General features: G+C 41.8%; 1 protein-coding gene across 4 annotated transcripts in view; it reads right to left on the reverse strand.

The window, feature by feature from the left end:
• The window catches only part of TAPT1 (transmembrane anterior posterior transformation 1), a 57362-nt gene that overhangs the window by 19717 nt on the left and 9991 nt on the right, over positions 1 to 27654 (reverse strand). For 3 of the 4 annotated variants that reach the window (XM_027598186.2, XM_027598190.1, XM_027598189.1), the window contains exons 2-4: positions 24947 to 25077; positions 14099 to 14217; positions 2333 to 2495 (exon numbers count right to left, since the gene is read on the reverse strand). In XM_027598186.2, the coding sequence (XP_027453987.1) occupies positions 2333 to 2495; positions 14099 to 14217; positions 24947 to 25077 (413 nt within the window). Of the gene's footprint in view, positions 1 to 2332; positions 2496 to 14098; positions 14218 to 24946; positions 25078 to 25494; positions 25973 to 27654 lie in introns of those variants that run through there. The other variant, XM_027598188.2, reaches the window with a different exon arrangement.

Raw genomic sequence — 27654 nt, forward strand, 5'->3', positions numbered from 1 at the left:
TTATAACAAGGAGAGTCTTACATAGTGGCAAAAATAAAAGGGAGAGGCACATCACAATCATAGTCTGATTTTAATTCTTTAAATTCAGATTCAGGATTTGAACTTAAGTCCTTTAGGATAAACATATCATTTGACCCACTGTATTTGCACCTAATATTTGTAGACAACAGTAGCTGTAATTTGTTTTGGATTCATCACAGAGTATGTAATATGCAGATTTACTTCCTAAAGACACTTTGAGGTATCGATCTCCATGAAGAGAGTATGATGAATAAAAAGCAGCAGATAAAAAAGAAACGGCATATATTATTCAGGCTTCGGCTAGAATGTTACATCCACACCCAGACCATCAATCTCTGGCTCCCATAGTCTCTAATCCATCACCCTGTTCTTGTTCATTACGGTATTTATCACTTCCAAATACCTCCTGGTTTACAGTCTCTTTTCCACCTGCAGAACATAAGCTCCTTAAGAACAGGCTTTGCTCACCTCTGGATCTTCAGGGTTTAGGGCAATGCTTGGCATGAAGTAACTGTCGATTAAATATTTGCCGAACGCAGGCATAACAGCAACCCACTGTTTAGGGAGCACTCAACACACGTCTGGCACCACGCTAAGCCCTGTCTCTACACTGCTTCCCTGCATGCTCGTAATTCCCCTAACACCTACATTCACAGATGAGACAGTAAGAGTTAGAGACACTCAGCAACTAGCAGCCATGTCCAGGGCAGCGGGGCAGTGAGTGGAAGAAGTGGGGGTCGGTCAGAGATGGCTTATCTCTAGAAGAGAGCCAGGACTCTTGTCCGCTATGCTGAAACCACTTCAACAAGTATAGTCTGCAAAGCGAATACGCATTTCAGCCATTCTGATCAGCAATTCATGGACCCTTTCCCTTGAGGCCTATTCTCTAATAACAGTGTTGAGGCCACCCTACGGGGGGCTTTGTAAACTAGGGGGCGCACGCATTAAGCATGGGGGAAGGGAGAAGCCCGTGTCACCTGCAATCCCCTAAGAGGGAAGGCAATGAAGGAGCCTGAGAGGCCACAGAAAGAACGAGAGGAGCCCAGGCTTTTCTCTCTGTGAAAGAATGGCTACTCTGCCCCACAAACTTCACCACACTGTCTGCATCCTACTTGGTGGGGCAGAGCAGGAGCACAGGCACTGAGCCTAGAATCAGGAAGCTGGGGTGTGGTTTTAAATCCTACTGGTCAATGAATTTAGGAGGAACCAGGACGGCCAGAGTTCTGTGGCTTCTGGGAAGAGAGGGAAAGCTCTCATCCACCACAGCAATGCAGCCTCAGAGCAGAAAGGCCAGCAGCCCCTACACCCCTCCATCTGCCCACTCACGAGGAAAAATCCTTTCCCAGCTAAGTTAAAAGATAAGTAGACCTTATTTGTGTCCCTAAAAATATAGGAAACTGCATTTGAATCTCAAAAATTTTCTCATATAACCTAGAGTGACTTGCTATTTTAAGAACTGATTAAAATTCTGCCTATAAAGCAAAGCATATTTCTTTTGCTTTGCGCAGCTACTTAATTTATTTTTTGTATGAAAGCAGATTCTCACATATTGACTGCTTTAAAGTGAAATATATTGCATTAAAAATATTGGGGCGCCTGGGTGGCTCAATTGGTTAAGCGTCTGCCTTCAGCTCAGGTCATGATCCCAGGGTCCTGGGATCGAGTCCCGCATCGGGCTCCCTGCTCAACGAGGAGTCTGCTTCTCCTTCTCCTCCCCGCTCGTGCTCTCTCTCGTTACCTCTGTCTCTCTCTCTCTAATAAATAAATAAAATCTTTTTTAGAAAATATTAAGTACTTGGAGAAATTGGGAAAGTTATGTTTACTTGCTCTATGTAAAAATTCCAAAGCACTTTAAAAGTAAATTATAGCAAAAATATATAAGATCCTAACATTTTTTCATAATTTTTTTAAAGTTTTAGTAAGAAGTATACATGGGTTTCCAAAGGATTTGCAAACAAATTTCCCTACCATCTGACAATTTACATTCTCAAGGGGGTACTGACTAAAAAGTCTCTAGACAGCAGGTACTCTCCTCTCCTACTTGAGGACATGTCATGCCCGGGGACCGAGGACCAGCAGCAGGCACCATCTTATGAGGACGAGAGTCCCAGTCTCAGTCAGGAACTACTTAATCAGAATCTGCATTTTAACAAGGTCTCCAAGCGACTGTATGAACCAAGGCCAGTAGTCCCAATACTAGAGTTGTCAGGTGAGTGTTCCGTATCATTCGCTCCAAGTCTGCGCCTTGATCAAGCCTGCGCAGGTCAGGAGGCTAGGCCGACCGTGCAGGTACAGGAAGGCCTTCACTCACCTCAAGCATATTGTAGATGATGTAGAGCTTGATGACTGACTGCCCTCTTATCAGGTGATACATCATGGAGTAGTCAACATAGTGCATCATAAAATAGCAGATTACCAAAATGACACCCTTCAGAATGTCACACACCTGAGCAGGCTGAAGCAAACGTCTGTCCCTGAAATACATAAGAAGTAATAAAAACATGAGTTTTACTTTACATGCTCTTGAAATAATCTTTACTGGACGTACACTGGAAGACAGAGATAATAATGAGAATTAAGTCGCTCTTTTAAGAACTAACAAGTTATACTGACTGCTCAACCGTATGAAGTTTTCTACAAAACCAAAAATAAAGGTGTTAAACCAGAATTACTATTAGAAGTGGGTCCTCTTCCCACTTCTAATAGTAATTGGAGGGGGGTGGGGGGGTTGGGTTAGCCTGGGTATTAAAAAGGGCACGTATTGAATGAAGCATTGGGTGTTATACACAATGAATCATGGAACACTACAACAAAAACTAATGATGTAATGTACGGTGATTAACATAATAAAAAATTCAAAAAAAAAAAGTGGGTCCTCTTAACAAAGGGAACACAGAGGGCGGAGTCTGCTGATAACACGCTTTGAAACAGTAGATTTCCATGATTCTGACCTAAGCCTCATCTTGAAGCCCTGTAGCCCGCTGGATCAGCCCTTTCCACACACGGGTAGCGCTCTGCCCTTTCCATTTACCAGGAGAGCAGGTTCCTCCATGTCGCTTCACAAGGAGTTCGTGTTTCTATGAGGGCGTCCTGCTCCACTGTGTGGATGCGCCGTGATTTACGGACCACCCTGGCAGATGGCCAGTCTTTTGCAACTACAAACCATGATGCCATGTGCATGTCATGCCTCATACATGAAAATGCATCTGTAGGATAAATTCCTACAATCGGAGGGTATGTTCCCTCAGCAGAAGCAGTGAACTGCCCTCTCCGATGGCTGTGCCAATGCGCGCGTTCACTAGCAGCTCTTGGGGAAGGCTGCCGCGCATGTGCAGCAATCGGGATTCTACCGGCTGTTGGATCTCTGCCAATCGCACTGCTGAAAAATGGCATCTAGCACAGTTTCAGTTAATTATTCCCTTTAGGATAGTGGCATAGTTCTATATATTTAAGTTATTTATATTTTCTGTGGAATTCTCCCCTCCTATCTTTTTCTTACTGGCTTGACAGGAGCTGAAACTAGTTTTTTCCTAATTACCACTAGCAGAATCGTTGCTTACTTCAATGGGGTTCAAGCCAGTCCACTTCAAAATACGGTACTGTGGCATCTTATTTTGAATTAAAGTTACGTAAGAAACAGCTGGTGCAAGAAGGACACTCTGACCTCCTCTGTCCCCTTGAAAGTGGGAGATAAATTCCCCAGGGAATGATAGCCTCCCTGCACCTGGGCATAGAAGACACCCTTACCACCAGAGAGATAAGAAATTCACAGCTGAGAAAGCTGTATAAACAACCCTTGTTACTTCTTCATTAATTTAATATCCCAAGCCCAAACTTCTTTGTCTTGTTAATTCTTCACAAATTTATTATTTGTCTTAAAGGTATAAAAGTGTCCTGCCTGGTCACTTCTTTGAGTTGCCTATTTTTATGAGTTCTTGTATGTATGAAATTACATTTTTCTCCTGTGAAACTGTTTTATGACAATCTAATTATTGGACCAGCAGAAGAATCTAGATGGGAAAAAAGAAGTTTCCTCCCTTACACTTCAAGGTCAGAGTATGAAGAGCAAAACCTAAATTGTGCATGGAGAGAAACATCTGACTAAGACACAGCAAAAAATATAAAGAAGAGAAGAAATTTATGATTTCTTTCAGTGGATATGAAACTCCTGTGGCTAGAACGGAAGGCAGCTTGCTCTATGTCTACTGTAGGCGAATTCCTCAAGAAAGGAAATGCTCCATCTCCTGTTTGGGAAGCTTTTACGTAACCAATAAAAAGCCCCCAGTACTTTCTTCAAGAGTTGCAGAATCTCTTCATTCCCACCATCGTGACAACATTCTAGCAACCACCTCAGGGGTGAGCTCATTTTCCAGCTGGCCCTCGGCATTCTGAGGTCTTCACGTCTTCACTATTCCCTAACCATTGTCCACATTCAGATCAAGGGCTCTTTTCTTTGAGAGAGCCTTGCAGGGCTCAACAAGGAATCTGTAGATCTTCCCAAACCGTTACCTGAAACACTGTTTTACAAGAACAGTGAAGCATTATTTTACAAACAAGGCTTGCAATACCAGCTCTGTGAGCAGGTGATACAGAACCTCATTCTTGTTTTTCACAATGCACACTGCACATGATTTTCAGTCAGATATGAAATTGATTTGTTCACAGAAATATAGGATATTGCAAAAATCCTGAAAAGAGGTAAATTCTGTGAGAACTACGTCCACAAAGGTTTAGAAGTACATGGGAAGACACCAGGCTGAACCGGCAAGTCTAAATGGGGAGACAGGTTAGATTTGTCTATGTCAGACCTTGTGTCTTGAGACCAGCACTATAAACTAATAAAGTGAAATTATTCTTAGCAGCTGAGGTTTTGGGCAAAATTGCATCAAGGACAAAGTTGATCAATTTCTAGCACTATTGCCCTGTCCCCTTGACTCTTCTCCAGTGCTGTTCCTTTCTCTCAAGTGGACGCCGGTCCGTTTCCCCTTATGGAACCAGAGGGATCATCACCTCCCATTCTCCTAAACACCCAGCCCAGAACACAGATCTCTGCCAAGGGGCTATTCCATCATCAAGGCAATTCCCTGCTCCCACCCTACAAGATTAAAAACAGAAGAGGTAGTACATTTGTCGAGAGTGGGAGCGAAGCATGTTTTTCATTCAAACAATGAGAAGAGGAGGCATTCTGAACACTCCTGGGCTGCTGGCCCGTGTGTGAATGTCCCCTGGGACAGCGGGGGGACAAGCTGGTATCAGTACGGACTACAGCAGCCGTCCCTGCCTGCGAAGTGCCGGGTGCAGCTCTGCATATGCTGAATGCCACAAATCACCAAGAGGCGTGCGCCTTTGTAGTTAGGAACTATAGGTCACGCTTTATGAATTAAAGAAAATGATAGGTACCCAAAGTAGGGTAGTATTAATTAATATACATTAATTAAAATGGTGACTTTGATAACTAATTAAAGAAAACTATACTTAGAGCTTTTGGTACCAGATTGGCAACTACTTAGTTAAGTGATCTCAGCCAGATAACTTTATTTAAGAGACAAAGGACTTTTATATATATCATATCCAATCGTGTGTCTTTATAAACATATACAACAAATGGCCAATGTATTAATGTGTGTCTATGAAGGAATGCTGTTATTAATTATAAGTCATTGCTGCAAATTAGAGCTAACAAACATTGAAATATATATTCCCAAGTAACACAATATGACATATTTTGAACTAAGATGATAAAAATTTAAAATCAAGGGGCGCCCAGGTGGCTCTGTTGTTAAGCGTCTGCCTTCGGCTCAGGTCACGATCCCAGGGTCCTTGGATCGAGCCCCGCATCGGGCTCCCTGCTCCACGGGAAGCGTGCTTCTCCCTCTCCCACTCCCCGCTTGTGTTCTTGCTCTCACTATTTCTCTCTCTCTCTGTCAAATAAATAAATAAATAAATAATCTTAAAAAAAATTTAAACTCAAGCAAACATAAACAACTTTAATTTAGCAAGGATCTAATTTGATCCTTGCCTAGGATCAAACCAGGCTGTGAAACCACAGAAAAGTTGTACAAACACCTTATGCTACAATTTTCAGTTACTATGTGGCAGGCACTGTTCTAGGCACTTGGAATATACTCATTTCAGTTTTCACAATAATCAGGTACTATCTAGACCATTTCAGCTTTACAGATGAGGCAAGGTGCAGTCAGGAATGTGCCCACAGCTGGACAGTTATTAAGTCAAGAGGTGGAGGAGCGGGGATCTGAACCTTGGCGGTCGGGCTCCAGAAGGCACGTTCATGACTACCATCTACCATTCTAGACTCTTCTTTAAGAGAACTTTTAAATCAACAACTCCGTACCCTTTCTCTTTCAGTATAAATTAATATGATATAACTTATCACTGTACTGACAGCTCATTTGGAAAAATTTTGTGCTAAAAAGCAAATATACCCATCATTTTTGTTCTTTATTCCTAAAAAGAGAAAAAAACAGGACCATATTTCACTGGATCCACTGCTCTCTGTGTGCTCCCTGCTCTGGTGAAAATCTCCTTTGCTAATGTCCTAAGTGGTTGCTCTAGAGATGTTTCTGATTTTAAGGAGTATTATTCAAATAAAGAATAAAAGTAGCAGAACTCCTAAGAAACAGTCTTGTTTTCCTATAAACGTTCCTGTTAATAAAAAAAGGAAGTTGCAAAAATAAAAACTATTTCTAAGGTTGCACCTTAAAAGACATCTGTATAGTCTCATGGCATCTCTGAGTAAGAAAAGACCTGACCTCAAAATAAGTTCACAGCATTAAAAGAACCTGAACCAGTCCCAGTATTTGTTTCCTTCTCTGTCAGGGTATTTTTAGATGACTACCTGATAAGTATTTCCAGCTCCATAAAAAGCTTATCCACAGCCTTGCCAATCAACTTGGAATTGGCTGTCAAACAATACTTTAAGGTTCAAGTTCTTCCTTATAAATGTCTGTTAAATGGTAGTTACTAGCAATTCATTTTGCAAATGCTAGAAATCTCACATGAACACACAAATAAGTAGAATAAGCTGTTGGACAAAGTGAAAAACCCACTAATCTAATTCACAGGTTTGGCTGTGAGTTATGGCAAGACAAGTTAACATTAAACAAGATATTCAACAGAACTTAAAATATATATTTTTTTAATTTTCATGTTAAGCCACTCATACAGAAACCACATTTTCTCATTTCTGAATTTCATCTTTTACTCATTCAAATACTTCCACTGGATATGCGCAATTGTCAATTAAAGCACTGCCTGTTTTTCAAAGGGCTCCTAGATTCGTGGGAACAGAACAATGCAGTGGGCAAAGATGATCTACGCAGGCTTCTTCCTCCTGCTCGGTAGCAAAAGGTAACATGCTAAGATTAAAGTAAAAACTGGTAGCACAGGGAAAAACCAAGAAAAAAGAAATGGCAACAAAGATAAGTAAGAAAAATGGGATAATCCCTGCCTGGTTGATTTTCAAATTGGTGTAGAAAAGTATCAAGCTATCGGCATGAGATAGTTCATTGTAAAATACATAGACTGAATCTTTCTTTCTCTCTTTTAACAATTTTAGCTCTTTGTAGTATACCTGAAACAATGTAAAATAAGAAAAAGTAAAATATTCAATATGGTTCCCATTTTTAAAAAAGAAGTCCCTTTATAATTTTGAAGTAAATTCAAATAAAGTATTGAGATTAAGATATTTTCCTTAATTAGAAAATGGTATATTTGGGGCACCTAGGTGGCTCAGTCAGTTAAGCATCTGTCTTCAGCTTAGGTCATAAGCACAGGGTCCTGGGATCGAGCCCCGCATTGGGCTCCCTGCTCAACGGGGAGCCTGCTTCTCCCTCTCCCTCTCCCTGCCCGCTCCCCTTGCTTGTGCTGTCAAATGAATAAATAAAATCTTAAAGAAAAAAAAAATGGTATTTTAAATCTTTTAAGTTTTCCTGACATACAGTAGAAAAATAATTACTAAGTGCTGAAACTGAATGATTAAAGTGTTTCCTTGGTCTTTAAAATAATTTCAAACTATACTAGAAAAAAACCCCAACTGGTTTAATAAAGCTATGGAGTAATGCAAAACAAAAACTGCTTATATGGAAGGAACTTATTATAAGCTCAGTTGACTACTGTGGCATTGGGGAAAAAGTACTTGCTCTCGAGGTCTAGGACAACAAGTGTAATTAAGGATCATTTGATTGAGTGATTTTCCTACGTTAGATAAGATCATGGTCAAATCTTGCAAAAATGTGGACAAAGCTTTAGGACCAAGTAAAGATAGAGACCACGTTTTCCTCAGGTGTCTGTCCTCAAATGGTTATGTCTGCCTATGCTGTTTTTGTTGTTTCCATTAGAAGTAATATCTGTTTGCACGGATGTCAATTTGGCCAAGAGTAGAGAAGGAAAAATCAGGGTTTACTCACCACAAGGAGTCCCTGTGACACACCACATTCCATTCTATAAAGGAAGTGAAAGTGCTCCTCCCTTCGGTCTGATTCACGAGAGAGAAAGAAAGAGAGAAGGTTGTAATGTTGCTACGCTACTTAAGAGTGCCATGGTGAGGAAACGGGACAACAAAACCTGATTTATGAAGACTCTCTAATAAAACAAATATATTGCTCTCTACATATCAGCCACGCAGATCAACCTGGTAAGAGGAAATCACAAACATACTTGTTTCCCCAGAGAAAGCCACTAAGAGCTCTCCCTTCGTGTGCTATAGGGGGATATTAAACCATTTAGGGCACAATTGAGGCTTATGTCGAAGAGAAAAATCGTGTGTGTGTGTGTGTGTGTGTGTGTGTGTGTGTGTGTGTGAAGTGAATTTTGGGTGAAATATCTTGAAGGAAGTAAGGTATACAGAGGAAGACCAATAGGTTAAGAAACTCTCAAGCATTTGAAATTCACCATTCTTCTGAGAGATAAAAGCCTTCCTGTGGGGTAAACTCGCAGAGGAAAAAGACACTCTTCCCTCTTAAACACAAAAAGGTCCACAAGGCCTTATGTAAGGAGTTCTTCTGCCTAAAAGAGAAGTGCGATCAGGAAATTTGCTTGCACAGATTTTATTTGCTCTGATAGTAAGAGCAAAGAAAAACACTCTGGCATTTATTAAGCCTACTCTACACTTACTACCATCTAAAATGTTTGAGCAAAGTTTTCAAAAATAACTCAGTTCTTGGCACCAGATAGTACCATCTTCTCTACAATCTCCTTCAACTTTTAACTGAAATGTTATGCAGAATTCTAAAACACAAAATGAAGTCACAAGTTTGAGCAGGAAAGAGGATTCACAAAAATGCCAGGTAAATAAAAAACACTTCCACAATTGGTTACTTCATTTATTCTATAAGTAAACTCGGAAAAATGAGGTCTGATACCTCTTTAACATAATACAGAGCAGTCTACTCTTCTAAAAAATGAAATACTTTCATTCTTCCAAGAAACACAGGTACCTCATATAATGAATCAAAATTTAATTCTGATTTCCATACCATCATTAAAAAATTATCCTAATTCAAGAAGTTTCTCGAATGTCTTTCTAAAATGATACTACCCTATATGCAAGAGAGGGAAGAAACACAGGGATCTGCTTTTAAACAATTTGGATATATTTCTTTACTTATTTTAGTCTCCAACAAAATATCTGGGAGTGAAGACTTTTCAAGATTGTTAATTCATTAGTAAAACGTTTTCAAATAAATATTCCTGAGACTACTAAACTTTATGGAAGCAGTGATCCTTTGTAGGCAACACAAACACACCTACCAAGTCAAGATAATCACCCTGCCAACTTCTCAAAAGAACAATATTTTAACAGGCCCCAAAGCTGGCAAAGTGCCTGCCGTGGGGGCGGGGGCATTCACAATGAAGGCTGGGTTCTCGTAAGGGTGTGCAGGATTGCTCTGACCTTTAGCTTTAGTGAAAGGCTTGTGTACTAAGTTGTCCAAAGTGGCAAAACCCAAACCCAAACCAAAAACCATGGCAAGTTTACAGAATATTTAGAAATTGGTCCAAAGAATAAATTCTAAAGCAGAAAATCTGGGAGGCTGTCAGTTTTCAAAAGCCTCTTACACACGTTCTACCAGATACAACTCTGCAGCAGAGGAAGCAAGCACACTAATCACAAATACGGAAAGAAGGCAACAACCTGACACAACTATTGATGTGATACTGAAAACAGACAGTATTAGAGACTGCAAGGTCATGGTTTTCATGTCAGCATCTTGATTACTCTGATGAATATCCTTTTTCCCCCTTTTGGGGGCAATAATTAGAAAGAATTAAGAGAGTAGGAAGATAGTGACTTTCTTACAGTAAAAAGACATATAGGAATGTAAGGATAAGGGAACAGTTCGGAAAAAAAACAAAACACAATCAACTTCTTTATTGTTCTTTTAATTTCTTTCTATCTCTTTGAAAAAATAAAAGTCAGACTGAAGGAAAGAGCACTTTTGGCTTTTGCTGAAAAAGATGGAATGTAGCACAGCTACAGGTGAGACAAATCAACCTTTAACGGAAGTAGAAAATGTTGACAGAAAAGGTATAAGGAGGCAGAATTTGGCTATTTCTAAATAATAATTTTGCTAAAATAAATGTATTTTTATATTCCTAATATACTGAAAAGGTCTTAGACATAATATTAACAATAGCTTTGTTGCTATAATTTTTCTCATTATAGTTCAAGTTTTAAACATTTCAAATTTGGTGGTTTTAAAAATCATACTCAAAAAGACACCATTTTCTAAGTTGCTCTAAGAAAATATAAATTGCTACACACAATACTGTAAGCACAAATCACTCGGTTTTGATAAAGCATACTTTTACTAAGACAGTAAGGCAGTATTTTCATATTCTGTGTATTCTGGCCTACACTCGCACAGAATACTGAAAGTTGCTGAAGTTCTATTATGTAATTTTAACTGCATTTCACATTTTATATATATATACATCATATATTTATTAGTGACCGCATAAAATGTAATTTTTCAGTTGGTCCAAATTGCAGAAATAGCAAGAATGGTTTACACAGGACAAGGGAACAGAGTCTTGCATGTGGGGTGACACACTGCCCTCTAGTGTCATTTTAGCTCTAAACCCTTGACAATAGAATACATTTTAATTGTTTTGAAATATGACTCAATTTAGACTGAAAGTATTTCAAAGTAATATACAAAAGCAACCACCTCTACTTTATATCTAAAAAAAAAAAAATCTTAAAATATCTAGAAAAGATTGGCTCCAGGGACCATTGGCCACTCACAATAAAGCAAATGGGAGGAGAGGACTGAAGATCGCCAGCTCTCTGCAACACCTCTTTTAGTTTTCAGAACAAACACTGAAAGACTTCTCTCATGCTATTTGGGTGCCCTGCTTCTCCCAAGTGACAAGAAACACTGGAAATGTGTACAATAACTAGATGGGTCTTCAAACAGAGCCTAAAAAGTGCCTTCGGGAACACTGACAAATCACTGCTGTCACTCATTCAGTGAGCAGCCCCTGTGTGCTAACACACCTAGGGAAGGACCCTCTCTAGAAGGAAGAGAGTTCTTAGGATATATTTCCCTATAATGTTTTATCTCATCATGCCAACAGCCATATGGAACACCCTATGTCTTTGAAAGCCATTCACTTAGAGATGGGCTGGAGCACATTGTTGATCCAAGAATAACTAAAAAGTTAATTTAGCTCACGGTGTAGATGTGAACACCTCTACGTGGCATTCGTTATTTTATGTCAGGTAGCTTCACCTGGCTCTATCCAAATTTCTATGTGTCCATACGCACTATGCAGTCCCCATGAAGATTTATATTTAGTAATGTTTTATCAGATACTTTTTTCTGGTCTCCTGAAAACTAAAATAGCCATAATTTTTTTTTAAGATTTTATTTATGTATCTGACAGAGAGAGACACAGCAAGAGAGGGAACACAAGCAGAGTGGGTGGGAGAGGGAGACTGAGGCTTCCCACGGAGCAGGGAGCCCGATGCGGGGCTCGATCCCAGGACTCTGGGATCATGACCTGAGCCGAAGGCAGATGCTTAATGACTGAGCCACCCACGTGACCCTAAAATAGCCATAATTTTATTGAGCCCCCAATAGTGATTAAAAAAAAATATACGAGGGGCGCCTGGGTGGCTCAGTCGTTAAGCGTCTGCCTTTGGCTCAGGTCATGGTCCCAGGGTCCTGGGATCGAGCCCCGCATCGGGCTCCCTGCTCCGTGGGAAGCCTCCTTCTCCCTCTCCCACTCCCCCTGCTTGTGTTCCCTCTCTCGTTGTGTCTCTCTCTGTCAAATACATAAATGAAATCTTTAAAAAACAAACAAACAAAAAAACAAGATTAGGCTTTGCTAATGTTAAAGTATCATGCTACAAATGTCTTTTTAAAAGGTTTGCTACTAAGAATAAAGCATTAAAAATTCTCCCAAAGGTATAAAGAACGTACTTGACTATCCTAAAGCTGATGATTATATTCCTAAAAAGAGTCTTCCACTTGACTAATATGTAATTAATAAACTATGTAACATAATTCTCTCATCCTGGTAGGCAGGGCTACAGCATGTTAAGTATCACAAATAACAGCGATGTGATCTGAATTCTTATCATTGTTTTACTCCATGTAATCTGGCAAAGAATTTTTCTCTTTTTACAATATGATCATCATGACCAATAAATTCTGCCAATTTGCACTGGAAGGATTTCTTCCTTATTGAAACTGGTTATGGTTTATTTCTAAAGGGACCATATGTGTTATTCAGTGTTTAGTATTTGCCCATTTACTACTTTAAAAGAGAATTTTCTAAGACTTTAGTCATTTAAAAAAACCTCAAAACATAATTCTGTATATTGACCATTAATTTTGTACCTCAGTTTCCATGGTTAAGTCATTGATAATTACATTAATTATATTTTTATATACCACAGAAGAGTCACCTACTTAATAGTCAAACGAAGTTTATTATTGTCCATTTCAGCATTTTAAAACTTTTCCAGAATGAAATCTGTCTAGAGAAGTGATCAATCTGTCTAGAGAAGTGATCCATGTAAGAAATGTCACTTGGGCAGCTATGCTAAGTAAGAACTGCATGATAATATTTTAGAGAATGACTCCACAGAGTGGAGACATGTTGACATGTCTGCACAAAAAAAGAAAAGTGTAAAACCCAAACTTCTAACCTCAAGACCGAAAAAGCATTTAGATTCATGTAAGCTTACAACATTTTCATCTTCCTGTTCCGAGTTTTGGTAGAAAAGGAAGGAAGGAAACTAATATTTGTTCTGGTCTACTACGAACCAGGCACCATGCTGGGTATTCTTTTTACACCTCCCATCTTTGTGGTAGAAGATGCTGGGCTCACAACATCCCCTTTTTACTGTGATGTGGAAAGAGGCTTAGAGAATAGAGAAGTTAAGCAGTTGCCCACACACGTCACCAGCTAAGCAATGTGGGGCTGGGCTGTCTGAGCCTTCCCACTAGGACAGTGGTCTTCAGGAGTGTTTCGCGTTCACCAGTCAGAGGGAGTCTCATCGGGAATCAGTAACTAAGGCTCCCCAGGCCACTAAGACAGTGATTCTTAAATGAGAGGAAGAGGAGCCCCTGAAGAGCTCCTTAGGAGATTCTGGTAACTCCCAGCCCAGAACGCAGCTCTCATTCTACAGACGATGCCTTCGGAGGTCAAGGGACTTTACGAACACAAAGGTACTGGGCGAGTAGCACAGTGGCCAGCGGGTCCTTGGCTCTCAGTCCCCACGTCTTCCCACTCTTCTACATGGCCACCTGCATTAGTATTACTGTACTGGCCAAAGCAAAGTTTTAGTTCAAAACCATTTGGGAAAAAAGTGTGCATGGAAAGAGTACAAATATTATATAAACACATTATATAATAGTCATTAAAAAGATAAACAGCATTAGTTCATGCATTAAGGGCCAAAGTATGAATGAAACTGTATAAATTATCCCTATTCTGCAATATCTATCCAAGTGATTATTTACTTTAACAACTACAAGTAGTAAAAACTACTTTTACAAGTAGCAAAAATAATTTAAGCATTTGAAATAGCTCGCGATCTTAAACTTACCTTAAGCCATAGCAAGGCAGAGTGAAGAGCCTGAATAGTGCCAGGAAAACTCTTAAAGGAAGCAGGGTGAACACATACAGAAATGCATCCAGGCACAGAAAGATTCCAAAAACCATGAGCTGGATTTTAAAAGGAGAGAAGAAAACAAAAAACAAAACGTAAAATAAATATTCTCTAAATAATTGTAGATGAAAATTTCAAAAGAGGGATTTCTAAATACTGTTGGGATTCGTTTCTGGAAACTCAGCTACGTGAATTACAAGTTAGTAGTTGGACTTGGGTACATGTGTCACATTTAATGAAAAATCCTCTTCAAAGTGCAACTTTGTATTCTTCTCCCAGAGCCTTTGGTTTACCACCTAGAAAAGTCAATTACTCGAGATAATCTGCCTGGGACCACAGCTTGGAAACACCTGATATGGACTTCTTAAACTTTAAAGATACTGTAGAAAATCTTTCAGATAGAACCTTTAACTCTAACTTGACTCTTTATGATTTTGCTATTTATCAGAGTGCTTCATGGACAAGAAAGACGGAGACATATATTGAGTTAAAATACTGTCTTTATGCCATAAAGGTGTAAAATGATTATTACTTTTAACATAATTTCACGTGCACTCAAATTTGCTGTACTCAGAAGGCACTATTCTTAACAGGAGTAGCAGCTGCTAACGTTTGTACCTCTTCCCCTTTCTTATGCCCTTGCCCCATCCTTCCTACTATTTTGTAACATTATACCTTTGTCCCATTAAACGCAGGACTATATTTCACAGGAGGGTGGAGTCTTTTGATGGCTTGGGGAAGTGGCCATACCCAGGCTACCACACTCAGCTACCGGAGTAGCGATGACTTTCTGTATGTCTGATATGCAAACATGGTACGCTCTACATGCCCTCACACATAACACTCCATGTAACCTCAGGCAATGAACTGTCCTATGTAAATTTATCAAGTAGTTAAAAATCCACAATGTAATGGGCAGAACTGTGTCTGCCCAAAATTCATATGTTGAAGTCCTAACCACCAGTACGTCAGAATGTGACCATGTTTGGATACAGGTTCTTGAAAGAGGTAAAGTTAAAATAAAGTCATTAGAGTGAGTCCTAATCAAATGTGACTGGTGTCCTTATTAGATGAGGAAATCTGGACACAGACAAGGACAGAGGAAAGATGATACAAAGACACAGGGAGAAGACACAATCTATAAGCCAAGGAGAGAGGCCTAAGAAGAAATCAACCCTGTCGACACCCTGATCTCGATTCCCAGCCTCCAGAACTGTGAGAAAATAAGCTTCTGTGGTTTAAGCCACCTGGTCTGCAGTACTTTGTGACACAGCCCTAGCAAACCTTTAAAAGAAAGGACACATTTTATTAACTTTTTACAAGAATGTCTCAAAAGAATATGCACATATATGGGCCAGATTTCTCAATCAGAATATAGAGAACCTAAGAGTTTTTTGGTTTTTAACAACTGAGATTCACTATGAACACCAATGAAAGTACCAAGTCATGTGCTGCAAACCACTTTCCAGTCTTCCCTCCGAGGCTGCTGGCCAGTCAGGCATCCTGTGTGTGGCCAGCACAGCCACGGTCCTGCATCTGCTTCCTTGTTCTACATACAAAAGAGTGTTGTAGAAGACAGCATGGTCCATGGGAAGCTGGTGGCCCGTATTTATTACTCTCCCGTCACCAAGAAGCCTTTCCCTGTTTCCTGGTGGACTGCTGGCTGCACTCCAAAGGCAGAAACTACTAGAAGCCCGCACATCCCAAAAGGTATCTCGGTGTGTATGCCAACAGGAGATCGCATACCGGGAGGGAGAGTAAGTGGCTGTCTTTTTCCTGACCTTCCACTGGGAATGAGCACATTATTCATTCATCCAACATCTACAAAGCTGCTAATATGGGCCAAGTAACACGCTCAGCCCAGCAGGCACAAAACCAGGCAGGACACCAGGATGGGGTTTAAGCTCACTCACATTTTAGCACAGAGACTGCCACTATGACAGAACTAAGTTTTCAAGGAACAGGGGAGCCCTAGAGAGAGAATGGCCAAACCAACTTGGGGAGATCTAGGAAAAGCTCCGGAGGAGACCCTTAAAGACATCTGAGAAGAGGAGGGCTACTGCCTCACGGAGAGGGCAGACTGGGCAGAAGAGGCGGTGTGGGGAGGGAGGGGGGAGGAAGTTTCCAGAGGAGGAAGCAGAGCACGAGCACAGAGGAGGAAAGAAATTATGAAGACTAAAACCCTCTCTTAAAGAACAGTACAGCTACCTTTCTCTGGCTTCAAGGAATTTGTATTCGCATCATTCACAGTGAACAACAGTAACAGAAGCCACATTTGAAACCAGCCCGGCAGACCAAGTGGGCAAGTAATAATCTCACACGGTATGCTGACCGCAGAACTGCCTGGAGTGGTCAGTGTCACAGACCGTCACATAAAACTGGAAGGAAAGCAAGGGGCCGCGGTCTGGGGACACTGCAGCTGGGTGGAGGGAAAGCACTTGTGTCGTGAGAACACACAATGCACAAGAAAAGCGACAGAAATGCCTTTTCAGGTTCTGGAAACGTGGGACCGCGGACTCAACTACTGCACCTGCTACTCAGATGGTGTGCTTTCTCATAGGGCTCAGGCTCTTGTTAATTCCTTACGGATGAAAATGAGAAAATCTCCTAATAAAGTAAACAACATGTAACCACAGAAACATTCATCCTTGAAGGAGGTAAAGAAACCATGCCAGGTGCAGGGTGAGCTGGGCGCCCTGCAGGACACTGCGTGGCCATCTCTCGGTTAATTCACATTCCCCCCGCACCCCCCCACTGAGTTTGGAGGGCCCGGGCAGCAGTGGCTCCTGCATTCACGTCTTCCAGGTGCGGTGGTAAGAGCCTGATACTTAATCCTCCTGATGACTCTTTGAGGTGGTTATTACCATCTCTACTTGACACTTGAGGAAACCGCAGCTCTGTATATGAACGTCTGCCCAAAGCTGGGGGTCAGAGTAAAGGAACTGGCATTCGAGCCCGAGTCTGTCCAACCCAAGGCCCTGCACGCTCTCTCTAAAGCAGTTTAAGCAGAGCAAAGAGAGCCTACTCCCTACTTTTACTAGGCATAGGGGTTAACTCCTGCTAATTTGCCTAGTGTCATAAAAAACGCAAACAGGCATTTAATGGATCAAACTTATAAAAGGCAAATAAATTTCACATATTTATTGCTGACTTTGAAAATATGTTACTAAGAATTAAATGCTTTGGGCATATATTATGAGAATAATATGTACTTTCACACCTTCAGTTACTTTGCATGGCAAAGCATGATGAAAATATTTCAAGAAATCAAACATGGAGTTTCTGGCTTTTGCTCCTCCATTCTGTGCATCTTCCCAGGGATGGAAGAAGACACAATGCCATACATGCTTTTGTGGGAAACATTCCCTGGGCTAACACTCATTCTTTGAGTTGTTCCTCCTTTTCTCTTAATCAAGTACTGTGCAGCTCTTACGTGGCAGAGACTATGATAGCTGAATAAAATGTATGACCACTATTTTAAGAAGGCCAAAGTCTTAAAAAGAAAAACAACAACAACAAAAAACTCAAAGTTTTGTAAAGGAGCAAACTGCCCGAAGAAGAAGATTCAAACTCTAACCATGATCCACCATGAGAAAAATACTATGTTTTCATATGCACTCAAAACATTCATAACCACGCAAAAACCCAAAAGAAAAGTTTCACCAAAATAAGATTAACTTTTAGTCCTTGGAATTCAGGTTGATATTTTCTACTTCCCCTTTATAAAACAATGTCGGTCTCACTAAATTCACAACCCACTAAAGGGTGGTAACTCACTGTCTGAAAAACAGGTCCCCGGAAAGGCAGGCTGGTTGGAACTCAGTTCCCTTCATGGGCAGCCACACGGGCAGTGAAGACAGTTCAAAGTGGCTACAGGGAGCTTTGCAGAGAATTTCGGAGTCAGAACACACTGGGAAGCTCTTTGTACAAAAATGAACGAAAAGCACTGAGACACAAAATTACAGATATTCAATTTGAGAATACTCTTAAAATTCATTCTCAGAAGTAGGGATTTATTAAAATTTACATGGGCAAATGATTATTTCAAAATAACCTGCTTAATTAATAAGACAGCTCTTGCGAATCTTTAGAATAAAAAACCTGTAAGAAGAAACACTATAAGGAAAGAAATGTCAGCAGGCCTTTCTGTCTTGCAGGAGCTCTCGTCTGGAAGGACTTCAGAAGCCTTTTATAGGTACTGTGCGGTCCACCCGGGCACTGCGCCCACAGTCTCAGTCCATCCTCCTTCCCCCCACCCCTCCAAGAGGCCAGAAGCACCCCCTCACTCCTGCTCTGCAGTGAGACTCAGGAGCTTGCCTGGTTTGTGAGCAGCAGAGACAGGGCCAGACGTCAGCCTGTGGAAGACACAACTCTGAAAATGGAATCACTGTTTCTATTATGACACCTGTTACTCATCCTTCCAGCCTCAACCTTGCTACTGTATTTGGCCTTATACATATTTTTTAAAAAAAGATTTGACATAGCTTTTAACATCTGAACTTCAATGTTAAGAAAACTACAAAATGGCACTGATTCTGCAACATTGGTCAACAAAACATTACAGGCCAGTGAACATTTCCACAACAAGCTCTTCCTACCTTCATTTTGGACCTACTACTATTGCTCTTCATCATTTGAAAAATGAAGAGCCACCATCACAGCACCACACCACCACACTCACCTCAAAATAAATAAATAAATAAAAACCCTCTCTCCATGGAGAATGGAGCAGGGTTTCTTAACCTTTTTAAAATCTGTCCCTTTTTAACAAAAATAAGAGATTGAGATTTCAAAATAAATAAAATTTTATGGCTAAAATTAAAATAGCACAATTCTGGAATACACCTCTCTCAATTACACAAACCATCTTCTGGCAATTCTGAATACCATCTCCTCCACCATGACCACCACACAGCACCCACTGGTCGGGGGTGGCTGGCCTGGAGCAAAGCAGGAAGCAGTGTTTCCCTTTTCTTCCCTGGCCTCACAATTTATAAAGCTCAGGGTCTCCTCCTGAAAGAGCTGAGACCATATCTGGCTCAATTCTACACTGGGGAACAAAGGTCATTAGGAAGGACATCTTCCCCTGGGGAATTTACAATCTAGTGAGCTGGACACAGTGCTGGTGAATGACGTGCTCTGGAAACACTGGAGAAGAAATGAAGTCTGGGCAGGGTGGGGAGAAATGGGGTGTGGCATTGGGGACTGTGCACCCGGGGGAGGAGGAACAGATTTAGCAAGGATCTCCCACAGAGGAGACAAGAGGGGCACTTGATTTTGGCAGGCACGGTAAGAAGGAACAGAATTTCAAACAAAAGCAAGAGTAAGAAGGAACAGAATTTCAAACAAAGGGAAGAGCATGCCCAGGTGCAGCGTTAGTGGGAGGCTGAATGTGATCACTATACAAGAGGGACAGAAACCATCTTCAGTAATTACAAAGAACACATACCTTTTTCCTGTGTTCCAGGAGTTCTCAAAAAACCCACATGCAGAGACCCATTATTAGAAGAATGGATTATCATTCTTAGGAGAATAAGTTATCAATTTAAAAAGTTTACAAATGACTGACTTTGAAAGCAATTACTGCTTCAAGGTCATTCCTATAAAAACCTTTATTCACCTGAATTCAAAAATTCGTACCCCCAGGAAGCCTGCAGTCTAGGAGGAGGCAAACAACAGATTACCGTGACCCAGGGACCTTTATAACAAGCAACGTTGCATATACATATGTAACTGCAGAAAACAGAGGAATGTGGATGAAAGCCTTTGTAATAATCACAATCTACACCTAACATATATTTTAACATGGGGAATAAATGTCTTAAGAGGTAAAGAAACAAATTAAAGATTCTAATTTGTAGAAAGACTATATACATGGAAAGGTCCTGGATTTTCCTGCTTCTTTTACAGCCATGTTGAATACTGTTATACTCTAAGCACTTGACCCACATTGATTTCTTGAATCCTCCCAACGCCCCTTGAGGCAGGGACCATTACTTGGCATTTGCAAAGAGCAAAGAGCGCTGTAACACAGCGGGCTGGGCATGCCCTGCGGACCCTAGGGCACATCTGAGAGTCTCGCTGAGGAACAGGGGTGTGGCAGCTGCTGCCGGCCACCGTCACACCACCACACCACTTCTCAGCTCCAATCTACTTTTTTAGGGAGTGATCAGAGCATTACAGCAAGCTGAGTAAGCAGAGAGGACAGTGAAGGAGAACAGTGGTCTGAGTGAGAGATCACAATGGCTTGCGACGGCACAACGGAAAAAGAGAGGAAGAGAGAGATGTAAAACTGTTTCCAAAGCTAACGAGACAGAAATAAGTTCCTGATTCAAAAAGATTAACACGGGCCCACAGTGCCGACTTCACAGATTGTCTTTTAACTACATCAGTGAATGGGGTAGAGCCTGAAGTCTTTGGCTGGCTGTCCTAGAGCTGTCGCATGGGTCCTATACGCCCAACAGGTAGCGGGGCCTCCACCAGGCCACGAGGCCCTGGACGCCGGGCCGTTCCGCCATCACTGCCAAGCCCCACTTCTGGAGGGGGCTGCCACTGCTGTTGCCAAACGGGCCCTGTCCTCCAAGAGAGTTAAGAAAGGTGAAGACTGTTGCACAGGCGTGAAGAAGCCTCGGGCACTGCCACTCCAAGCTGGGGGCAACAAGCCTCAGAACCCAAGGAATGTCAGCCTGGGCTGCCCAGATGCTGGATTCTCCGAAATGCAGATCCCCATGGCTTTCCTGTTTCTGAGCAGCTTCATGGTGGGACATCTGAGTCAGGGTGTGTGTGTGGGAGAGATGGAATGCTAACTCATTTAAAGTGCCTGGGACAGTGCATGGCACCTAATCCTTATTTGATAACTGTCATCTGTTTTATTCACACAGAAATAGCTGCCAGAGGTGGGATGTAAATGGACAAGTCAAGGGGGGCTATGGAGTAGTGGGCACTTACCAGGAATTGTCTAAGAAACTGGTGATCCTGCCCTGATTTCAGAAACTTCTAAAAAGTGTCACTGTCTGACCTAACCATAAGCTCTAAGTCATGTGCCTGCTGAGGCCAGACTCTAGAGGGCCTGACAGAAAATGTCAGGGTGACAGGGTGTGCTACTATCTCTTTTGACCACCAGCTAAATCCTTCATGAAAGAGACACGCTTTACTCTAAGACAGCATGGTTACAAGAGAGGAGGGAAGAAAACAGTTCTCCCCCAAACTGCCCGTGGTCAACAATCCAAGGAGGAGGAGAGTCAGAAAACCATGTCCCTTGCTGGGTTAGAAAAGTCAATTTAGCAGCAAGTGAAGCAGGAAGATTAAAAGTCTAACATAAGATCAAAGTGGGGCATTGGGGGAGCCACGGAAACCACACCGCTCCCGGTCACCCCTTGCTGTCCAGGGAGGCCCCAGACGACAGCTATCCCTCCTGTGAGGGGATATCCCCTGGAATGCAACCTGGAGATGAGAAACCTTTCCAAATTTCTCTTGCTCTCCTAGGGCAGGGCATTCCCCAAGTTGCTGAGGTGAGGACTATAAAATATTTTAAAACATTTATATGGGGCTCACCCATAATGAATATACAGATGAGAAAACTGAGGCAAATGGACAGAAGTGAATGGCTCAAGACTCACAGCTAATAAATGGTGGAGTGGAGATGCCAATCTTGGCAGGTTGGCTTTAGCGTTTATGCCCTTGACCACTGTCCTATCCTGCTCTCAGTTTAGACTGCAGAGAAAGTGTAGTTCGGTGTCCTCCGCTGTACAGAGAACAATACAGACCCCACATAGATCACACACGGTGAGTAACAGATCTAGGATGAGAACCCAAGGGGTGTGTGGGTGCAGGTGGAAAGGGATTTGTGGCAGAAAAAAAGGAAATGCTCCCCAAGGCCAACAAAACACTCCAAAATTTCATCCTTTCCCATCAGAATGAAAAGTTCAAATATGAAAAAAGTGCCAGCCACTGGAAATACTATTTTGAATATATAAGCAATTTACCTGTTTTGAATGTCAAGTATGTGTTTTTCCACTGAGGAAATTACACAAAAATTCTGGAATTTTTTTCACGTTAGTAAATAGGTTCAGTAAGAGATACCGAGTTGACCACTCTCTTGACTTGAAAGTATAAACATTAATTAGGTGTTTTATAGCTCGTGCAATCCTTGTAGAAGCAAAGTGCTCTTTAATTGTCAAGTTTCTCCTCCTGGAAAGGCTACATGAAAGTATCATAGCATTTACCAAAAAATAAGGAAAAAAAATGAACACAGTGTTATATATTACAAGTATTCTATATTCTATATCAGAGAAAGATATTATATATTAGGTATTACCAATTAGACAATAAATTTACTGACATGAACATCTAGATAGCCCGCCCCCAACTTTTATAATAAAAGCCTGGTGAAACCCTACTCATAACATAAAGGTCTGGGAGACACCAGAAGGAACTCACCCTGTTACGAGATATTTACGCCTGTGATCAAACTGAAATAGAACTCTGCTTTCCTCTGTGTTTCACTTATTTTGAGAAGTTAAGAAGAAATTGTTCTAAACTGAAAAATGTGCACCCTTTTGTACATTTTAAGCAATAAAGCTTCTGAAGTATTGTTCTAAGAGACTAAATCAAACTTTCCTAAATAGGCCCAAAGCAAAAGCCTCTGTAATAGGAAACAGGATTAGAAAATTATTACAATTGTGCATGAGCAGTGTTAATTCAACTTTTCTGATGTTATACCCCTTATATACACACAAATAACACCAAAGTTTCATGACAAAATACTTACCCTCCTACGGGCAATGCACTCTGATAACTTTTCTATTCTTTTCTTTAAAAAGAAATTCCTAATTGGCTGCAACCTACCTCATCAGTTACCCATCCCATCAGTGGTCCCTTAATGCACCATGGTTTGAAAAACACCCTGGTTCATAGTGAAGTCTTACCAAGGTTTGTGGGCATTTTCCCCAGAAGACAACACTCACACTAACAAACCTGAAACGGTCACAAGTTTCTGTGAGAAATCTACCGAGAAACTGCTTGGCATGTCAGTGGTGCCAGTAAAGAGAAGAGAAGGATATGTGTATTGACCCTCCTCCGATGAGCTCACCATCATGAGGGCTGTGGCCGCTGCTCATCATTTCAGCCCCACGTTGGGTAATAAAACGGGTCAGACACACATACTTCTTGCTTTGAAGCAATCCCCTGGGTGTGTCCATAGTTTGGCTGTGGATTGCAGGCAAATCTCTGTGCACTCCGCAGAGAAAAATGGGAATCCACAACCGTTCAGGCAAGTGAGAGAAAAACCTTCCCTCAAAGAGACCAGGTGGGTAAAAGCTGACTGTGGCTGGCACTGTCCTGTACAAGGATACAGATCCCAGCAAACCTCCCTCCAATTCCCTCTGCTGTGTATCCTTACATTTCTCTGTCTTGGCTAATCACTGGAAAGAGAAAGGGAGCTCAGAAAATAATTAATGTGTTTAAGAAAGACCTAAGAATTACTATTACTATTATTATTATTGACAAGCAAAAGAAACATTACCCCCCATCGTTGGCCAAAATCTTAAATAAATTCCAATATACAAAATCAAGGTGCTGCTGCACTGGGGGAGCAGTGGTGCTGAGAGTGCCCCACACTCCTCCGTCTCACCCCCCAGGCCCTGACTCTTCCTGGAACCCGAGCCTCCCAAGAGAGGCAGCCACACAATCATAACTAAGGCAGCCACTGTCTCACTGTCAGCAATGTTCCCTCTCCAGGCCGCGCTTGCTCTCATCTCTCCCTACCCGAGCCCAGAATGGCCTCAAGCTGCAGCAGGCGACCTGCTGCAGCAGGCGACCTGCCACCCCGCGCCCATGTGAAGCAACACTTCTCGAACTGTCACTCTCCAGCTGCCTCCCTTCCCTCTACCACACTGATGGGACTGTCGGAAGTAAAAGACCATCAGCCCAACCAGCTGGGTCCTCGCTCCTCACTGTCTCCCGCCCCTCTTGCTCTAGAACACTCTGACCGAGCAAACCAGCAAAACTCCTCTGACAGCCACTCCAACAGAAAGTAAGATTCTAAGGAACTGATCAAACTATTAAAAGTTTTAAGTTACTATAAAAGCACAAAACCGAGTTCTCTAATACAGCCAAAGCTGATTTCTTAATTCCTTTCTGGCGAGAAATCTTGGAATTGCTCAGACGTACCAACTGCAGCAATGCAGAGGGAAAAGAGCGGCCTTCCCAACATCTCTGACTGGTCCTGACAGACCTGAGACACAACGGCGGGAACACAGTGTGCATGGAGTCAGTGCTGCTGTGGTCACACTCACCCTAGCGTGTGAGGTTTTCTGTGGCAAAGATGCAATGAATTGTCTTTTTCTTTGAAGAGCCTATCATTTATGTTTTAAATATGAGGGCTTTCTGAGAAACTGAAACCTTTAAAAGGGCTGAAATTAAATACTTTGTCATGTTGAATGGAAAGAATACTGCCCCTAGTACAATAAAACTGATGAGAACTAAAGGAGTAGGTAGAGAGTATGCCTTGGAAAAAGTGACCTGGCTGAGACACAAGTGGAAATACGGTAAGTTTAATATATAGCAAAGTTAAGAAACACTGGATCTTACTTACACTAAAAATACAAGTTTTAAAGCCTCTTCCTGGATGGGAAGTCCTACTCCCAATATATTTAATTACCTATGATCACATTATTTCCAATATTTTAAAAACTCAGCTCAAGCTGTTCACAATTTATTTTCATATAATTAACATGTTGACATAACTTTCAAAATGATGTCTGGTAATAGAAAAAAAAATAGTACCTTTTCCAATTCTCTTGGTATTCGCATACAAGTGTATACTCTTTCTCTTCTTTCTGTATACTTGGCCTCATTATGTTCAAGGAAGTACCCTCTTGTTAGTTCAGCACTGAGGAACCTCAACAACGAAAGCTCTACAGGAAAAGAAAATGACACAAAACAAAAAGAACAGTATTTATCAAGAAACTTACATGCTAGCTGGGGCCGAAGATAATACAAATATAAAACAAAAAGAGAATAAAACAAAGCAGTCTGTAATTCTGTGCCCAGAACTGAACAGCTACAAACAAATGATCAGCAAAAATTATTGACAAAATTGCTACTCCATGTGGTATAAAGGGAAAAAGACACAGGAATATAAAAAGAACAATTACTATGAGCCAGAATAGAAAAGTGTTTCCAAGAGTGCAGTCCTGGGTCTTATAGGTGATATAGGAGTTAGACTGAGAGATATAAGGGAGAGTAGAGATCAAGTATTTACAAAATGAATAAATGTATATATCCCTATCTATATATATGATTCTACATAAGCTAAAAGAGAGCCAAGTCACCTAAACAGGCATTGTTCGGGTCCAAAAACCATCCTGGGTGAACTACATTGGTATCAGTGCAACTTCTTTCTTTAGCCTCAGAGATCCTGCAAAAGTACCTAAATAATGCCATTTCCCTAGGTGAAGGCCTACCAACAGGATAATCATCATCCTAAGTCATACAAAGTAGAACCTCAACAAGATCTGAAAGACTCCCCTTTCCTTGGATTTGTCCACCTGTTCTCTCTGTTCCTCCAAAACAAATTCACCCAGAATCATCTCGTCTCAAATGAAAGTAAGGCCAAAGGAGGTTGAGTACTTTCCCCTTGGCTGTACCTGGAGTCTCTGGGATGAGATGCTAAGGTTCCAACCCCTTCCCTGACAGCCCATCACCTCACTGACTTTTCAGGATCCCTGATTCCCATTACCATCCTAGCCTTACTCCCCAGGAAGCCAAGCCCTCTTCCAGAGTCAGGATACCAAAGGCTTCAATTGGTCCTCTTTGCCCTGAGCTGGCCCTTGTGGTCCTTTTACCAAACACAGTGTTGGTGTTCCCTCCAAAAAATGACAAAGAGGGAAGGTGGATTTCATGCATGAGTACTGACTCACGGAATTGCATCTTATGTGAGTGCCAGGATTTAAAGTCCGCAGGGATGGGGAAGAGTCTAGAGTCAAAAACACCCTTGAAAAGCCCTTAGGAAGACCCAGAAGGAGACTTACTACCTCCTGGTGGGCTGAAAACAGCTTACTTCCTCCAGCATTGAACAGATGGCGAGTTCTTCTGAGCATCAGGTCAAATGGGCTGCTCATGTATAGAGGTTATATTACACAAAAAAATACATACATATGTGTACACATTTCTTTAAACTCCAGATTCGTCCTCTCTCTGGAGAGTTAGTGATACCATACCAGATATCTAGGGATTGAAACAGACGGGAGAGAAAAGCAGACTTCCACCCACTCCATCTTTGAGCAGGGCAGGCCGAATCATCAAACGCACTGTGAGCATCATGCTCTCAGTACATTTACAGTTGAAGCTAGGGACATCAGAGGTGAACTGTATTGTTCACATATTAATAGATGTTCCGATTAGAAGGGCTTAGTATCACCAAATCCATGCAGAGTACAATTTTTGATTGGGAACTTTCTAATACACTGTAGACTGGCTAGATCCAGAACACGATCTGCCGTATGAAGGGGAGAAAAAGAAAGCCTTCCGAGCTGCAAACAAGAACAGCCAAACCAATGAAAGATAAAAATCATACTCGTGGGGCACCTGAGTGGCTCAGTTGGTGAAGCGTCTGTTGTTGGCTCAGGTCATGATCCCAGGGTGCTGGGATGGAGCTCCACATGGAGCTCCCTGCTCAGTGGGGGTCTGCTTATCCCTCTTTCTCCCCCTTTGCCCGTCCCCCTGCTCGTGCTCTCTCTTTCTCAAATAAATATATTTTTTTAAGATTTTATTTATTCATTTGAGACAGAGAGATACAGAGAGGGAGAGAGCATGAGCAGGGGGAGAGGCAGAGGGAGAGGGAGAAGCAGGCTCCCCGCTGAGCCAGGAGCCAGACGTGGGGCTCGATCCCAGGACCCTGGGATCATGACCTGAGCCGAAAGCAGGTGCTTAACCATCTGAGCCACCCAGGCGCCCCTAAATAAAATCTTTAAAAAAATATATAGATACTCTTATTCAGTTGAGTCTTCCAATTAGAAAGCAAAGGCTGTGCTTTAAAAAAAAAAAAAAAGATTTTATTTATTTATATGAGCGAGAGAGCGCGCAGGCGAACACAGAGGGAAAAGGGAGACGCAGACTCCCCGCCAAGCATGGAGTCCAATACGGGGCTCGATACCAGGACCCTGGGATCATGACCTGAGCCAAAGGCAGACGCTTAACGGCTGAGCCACCCAGGCGCCCCAGAAAGCAAAAGAAGTTCTGATTAGCTGATATGGATCAATAAATATGTCATAAACATCAATCCTTTCATGTAAAATCTGAGAAGCAGCAGGCTCTCCGAAGGCAGGACAGACTGTACTGATACCAGTGAGCCCCAAAAGTCACTTCACCAGGATTCCCGTCCACACTCCTGCCTGCTACCCTCCCACCATAGGCGCTGCCCTCTTTAATTGCCCAACTTTTCGGCCCTGGGTGTCTCTGGCAGCTTCTCCCCCACCTGACCTGCAAGGGTT

Source organism: Zalophus californianus, chromosome 2, assembly GCF_009762305.2.
Source record: "Zalophus californianus isolate mZalCal1 chromosome 2, mZalCal1.pri.v2, whole genome shotgun sequence".
NCBI classification, from domain to species: domain Eukaryota; kingdom Metazoa; phylum Chordata; class Mammalia; order Carnivora; family Otariidae; genus Zalophus; species Zalophus californianus.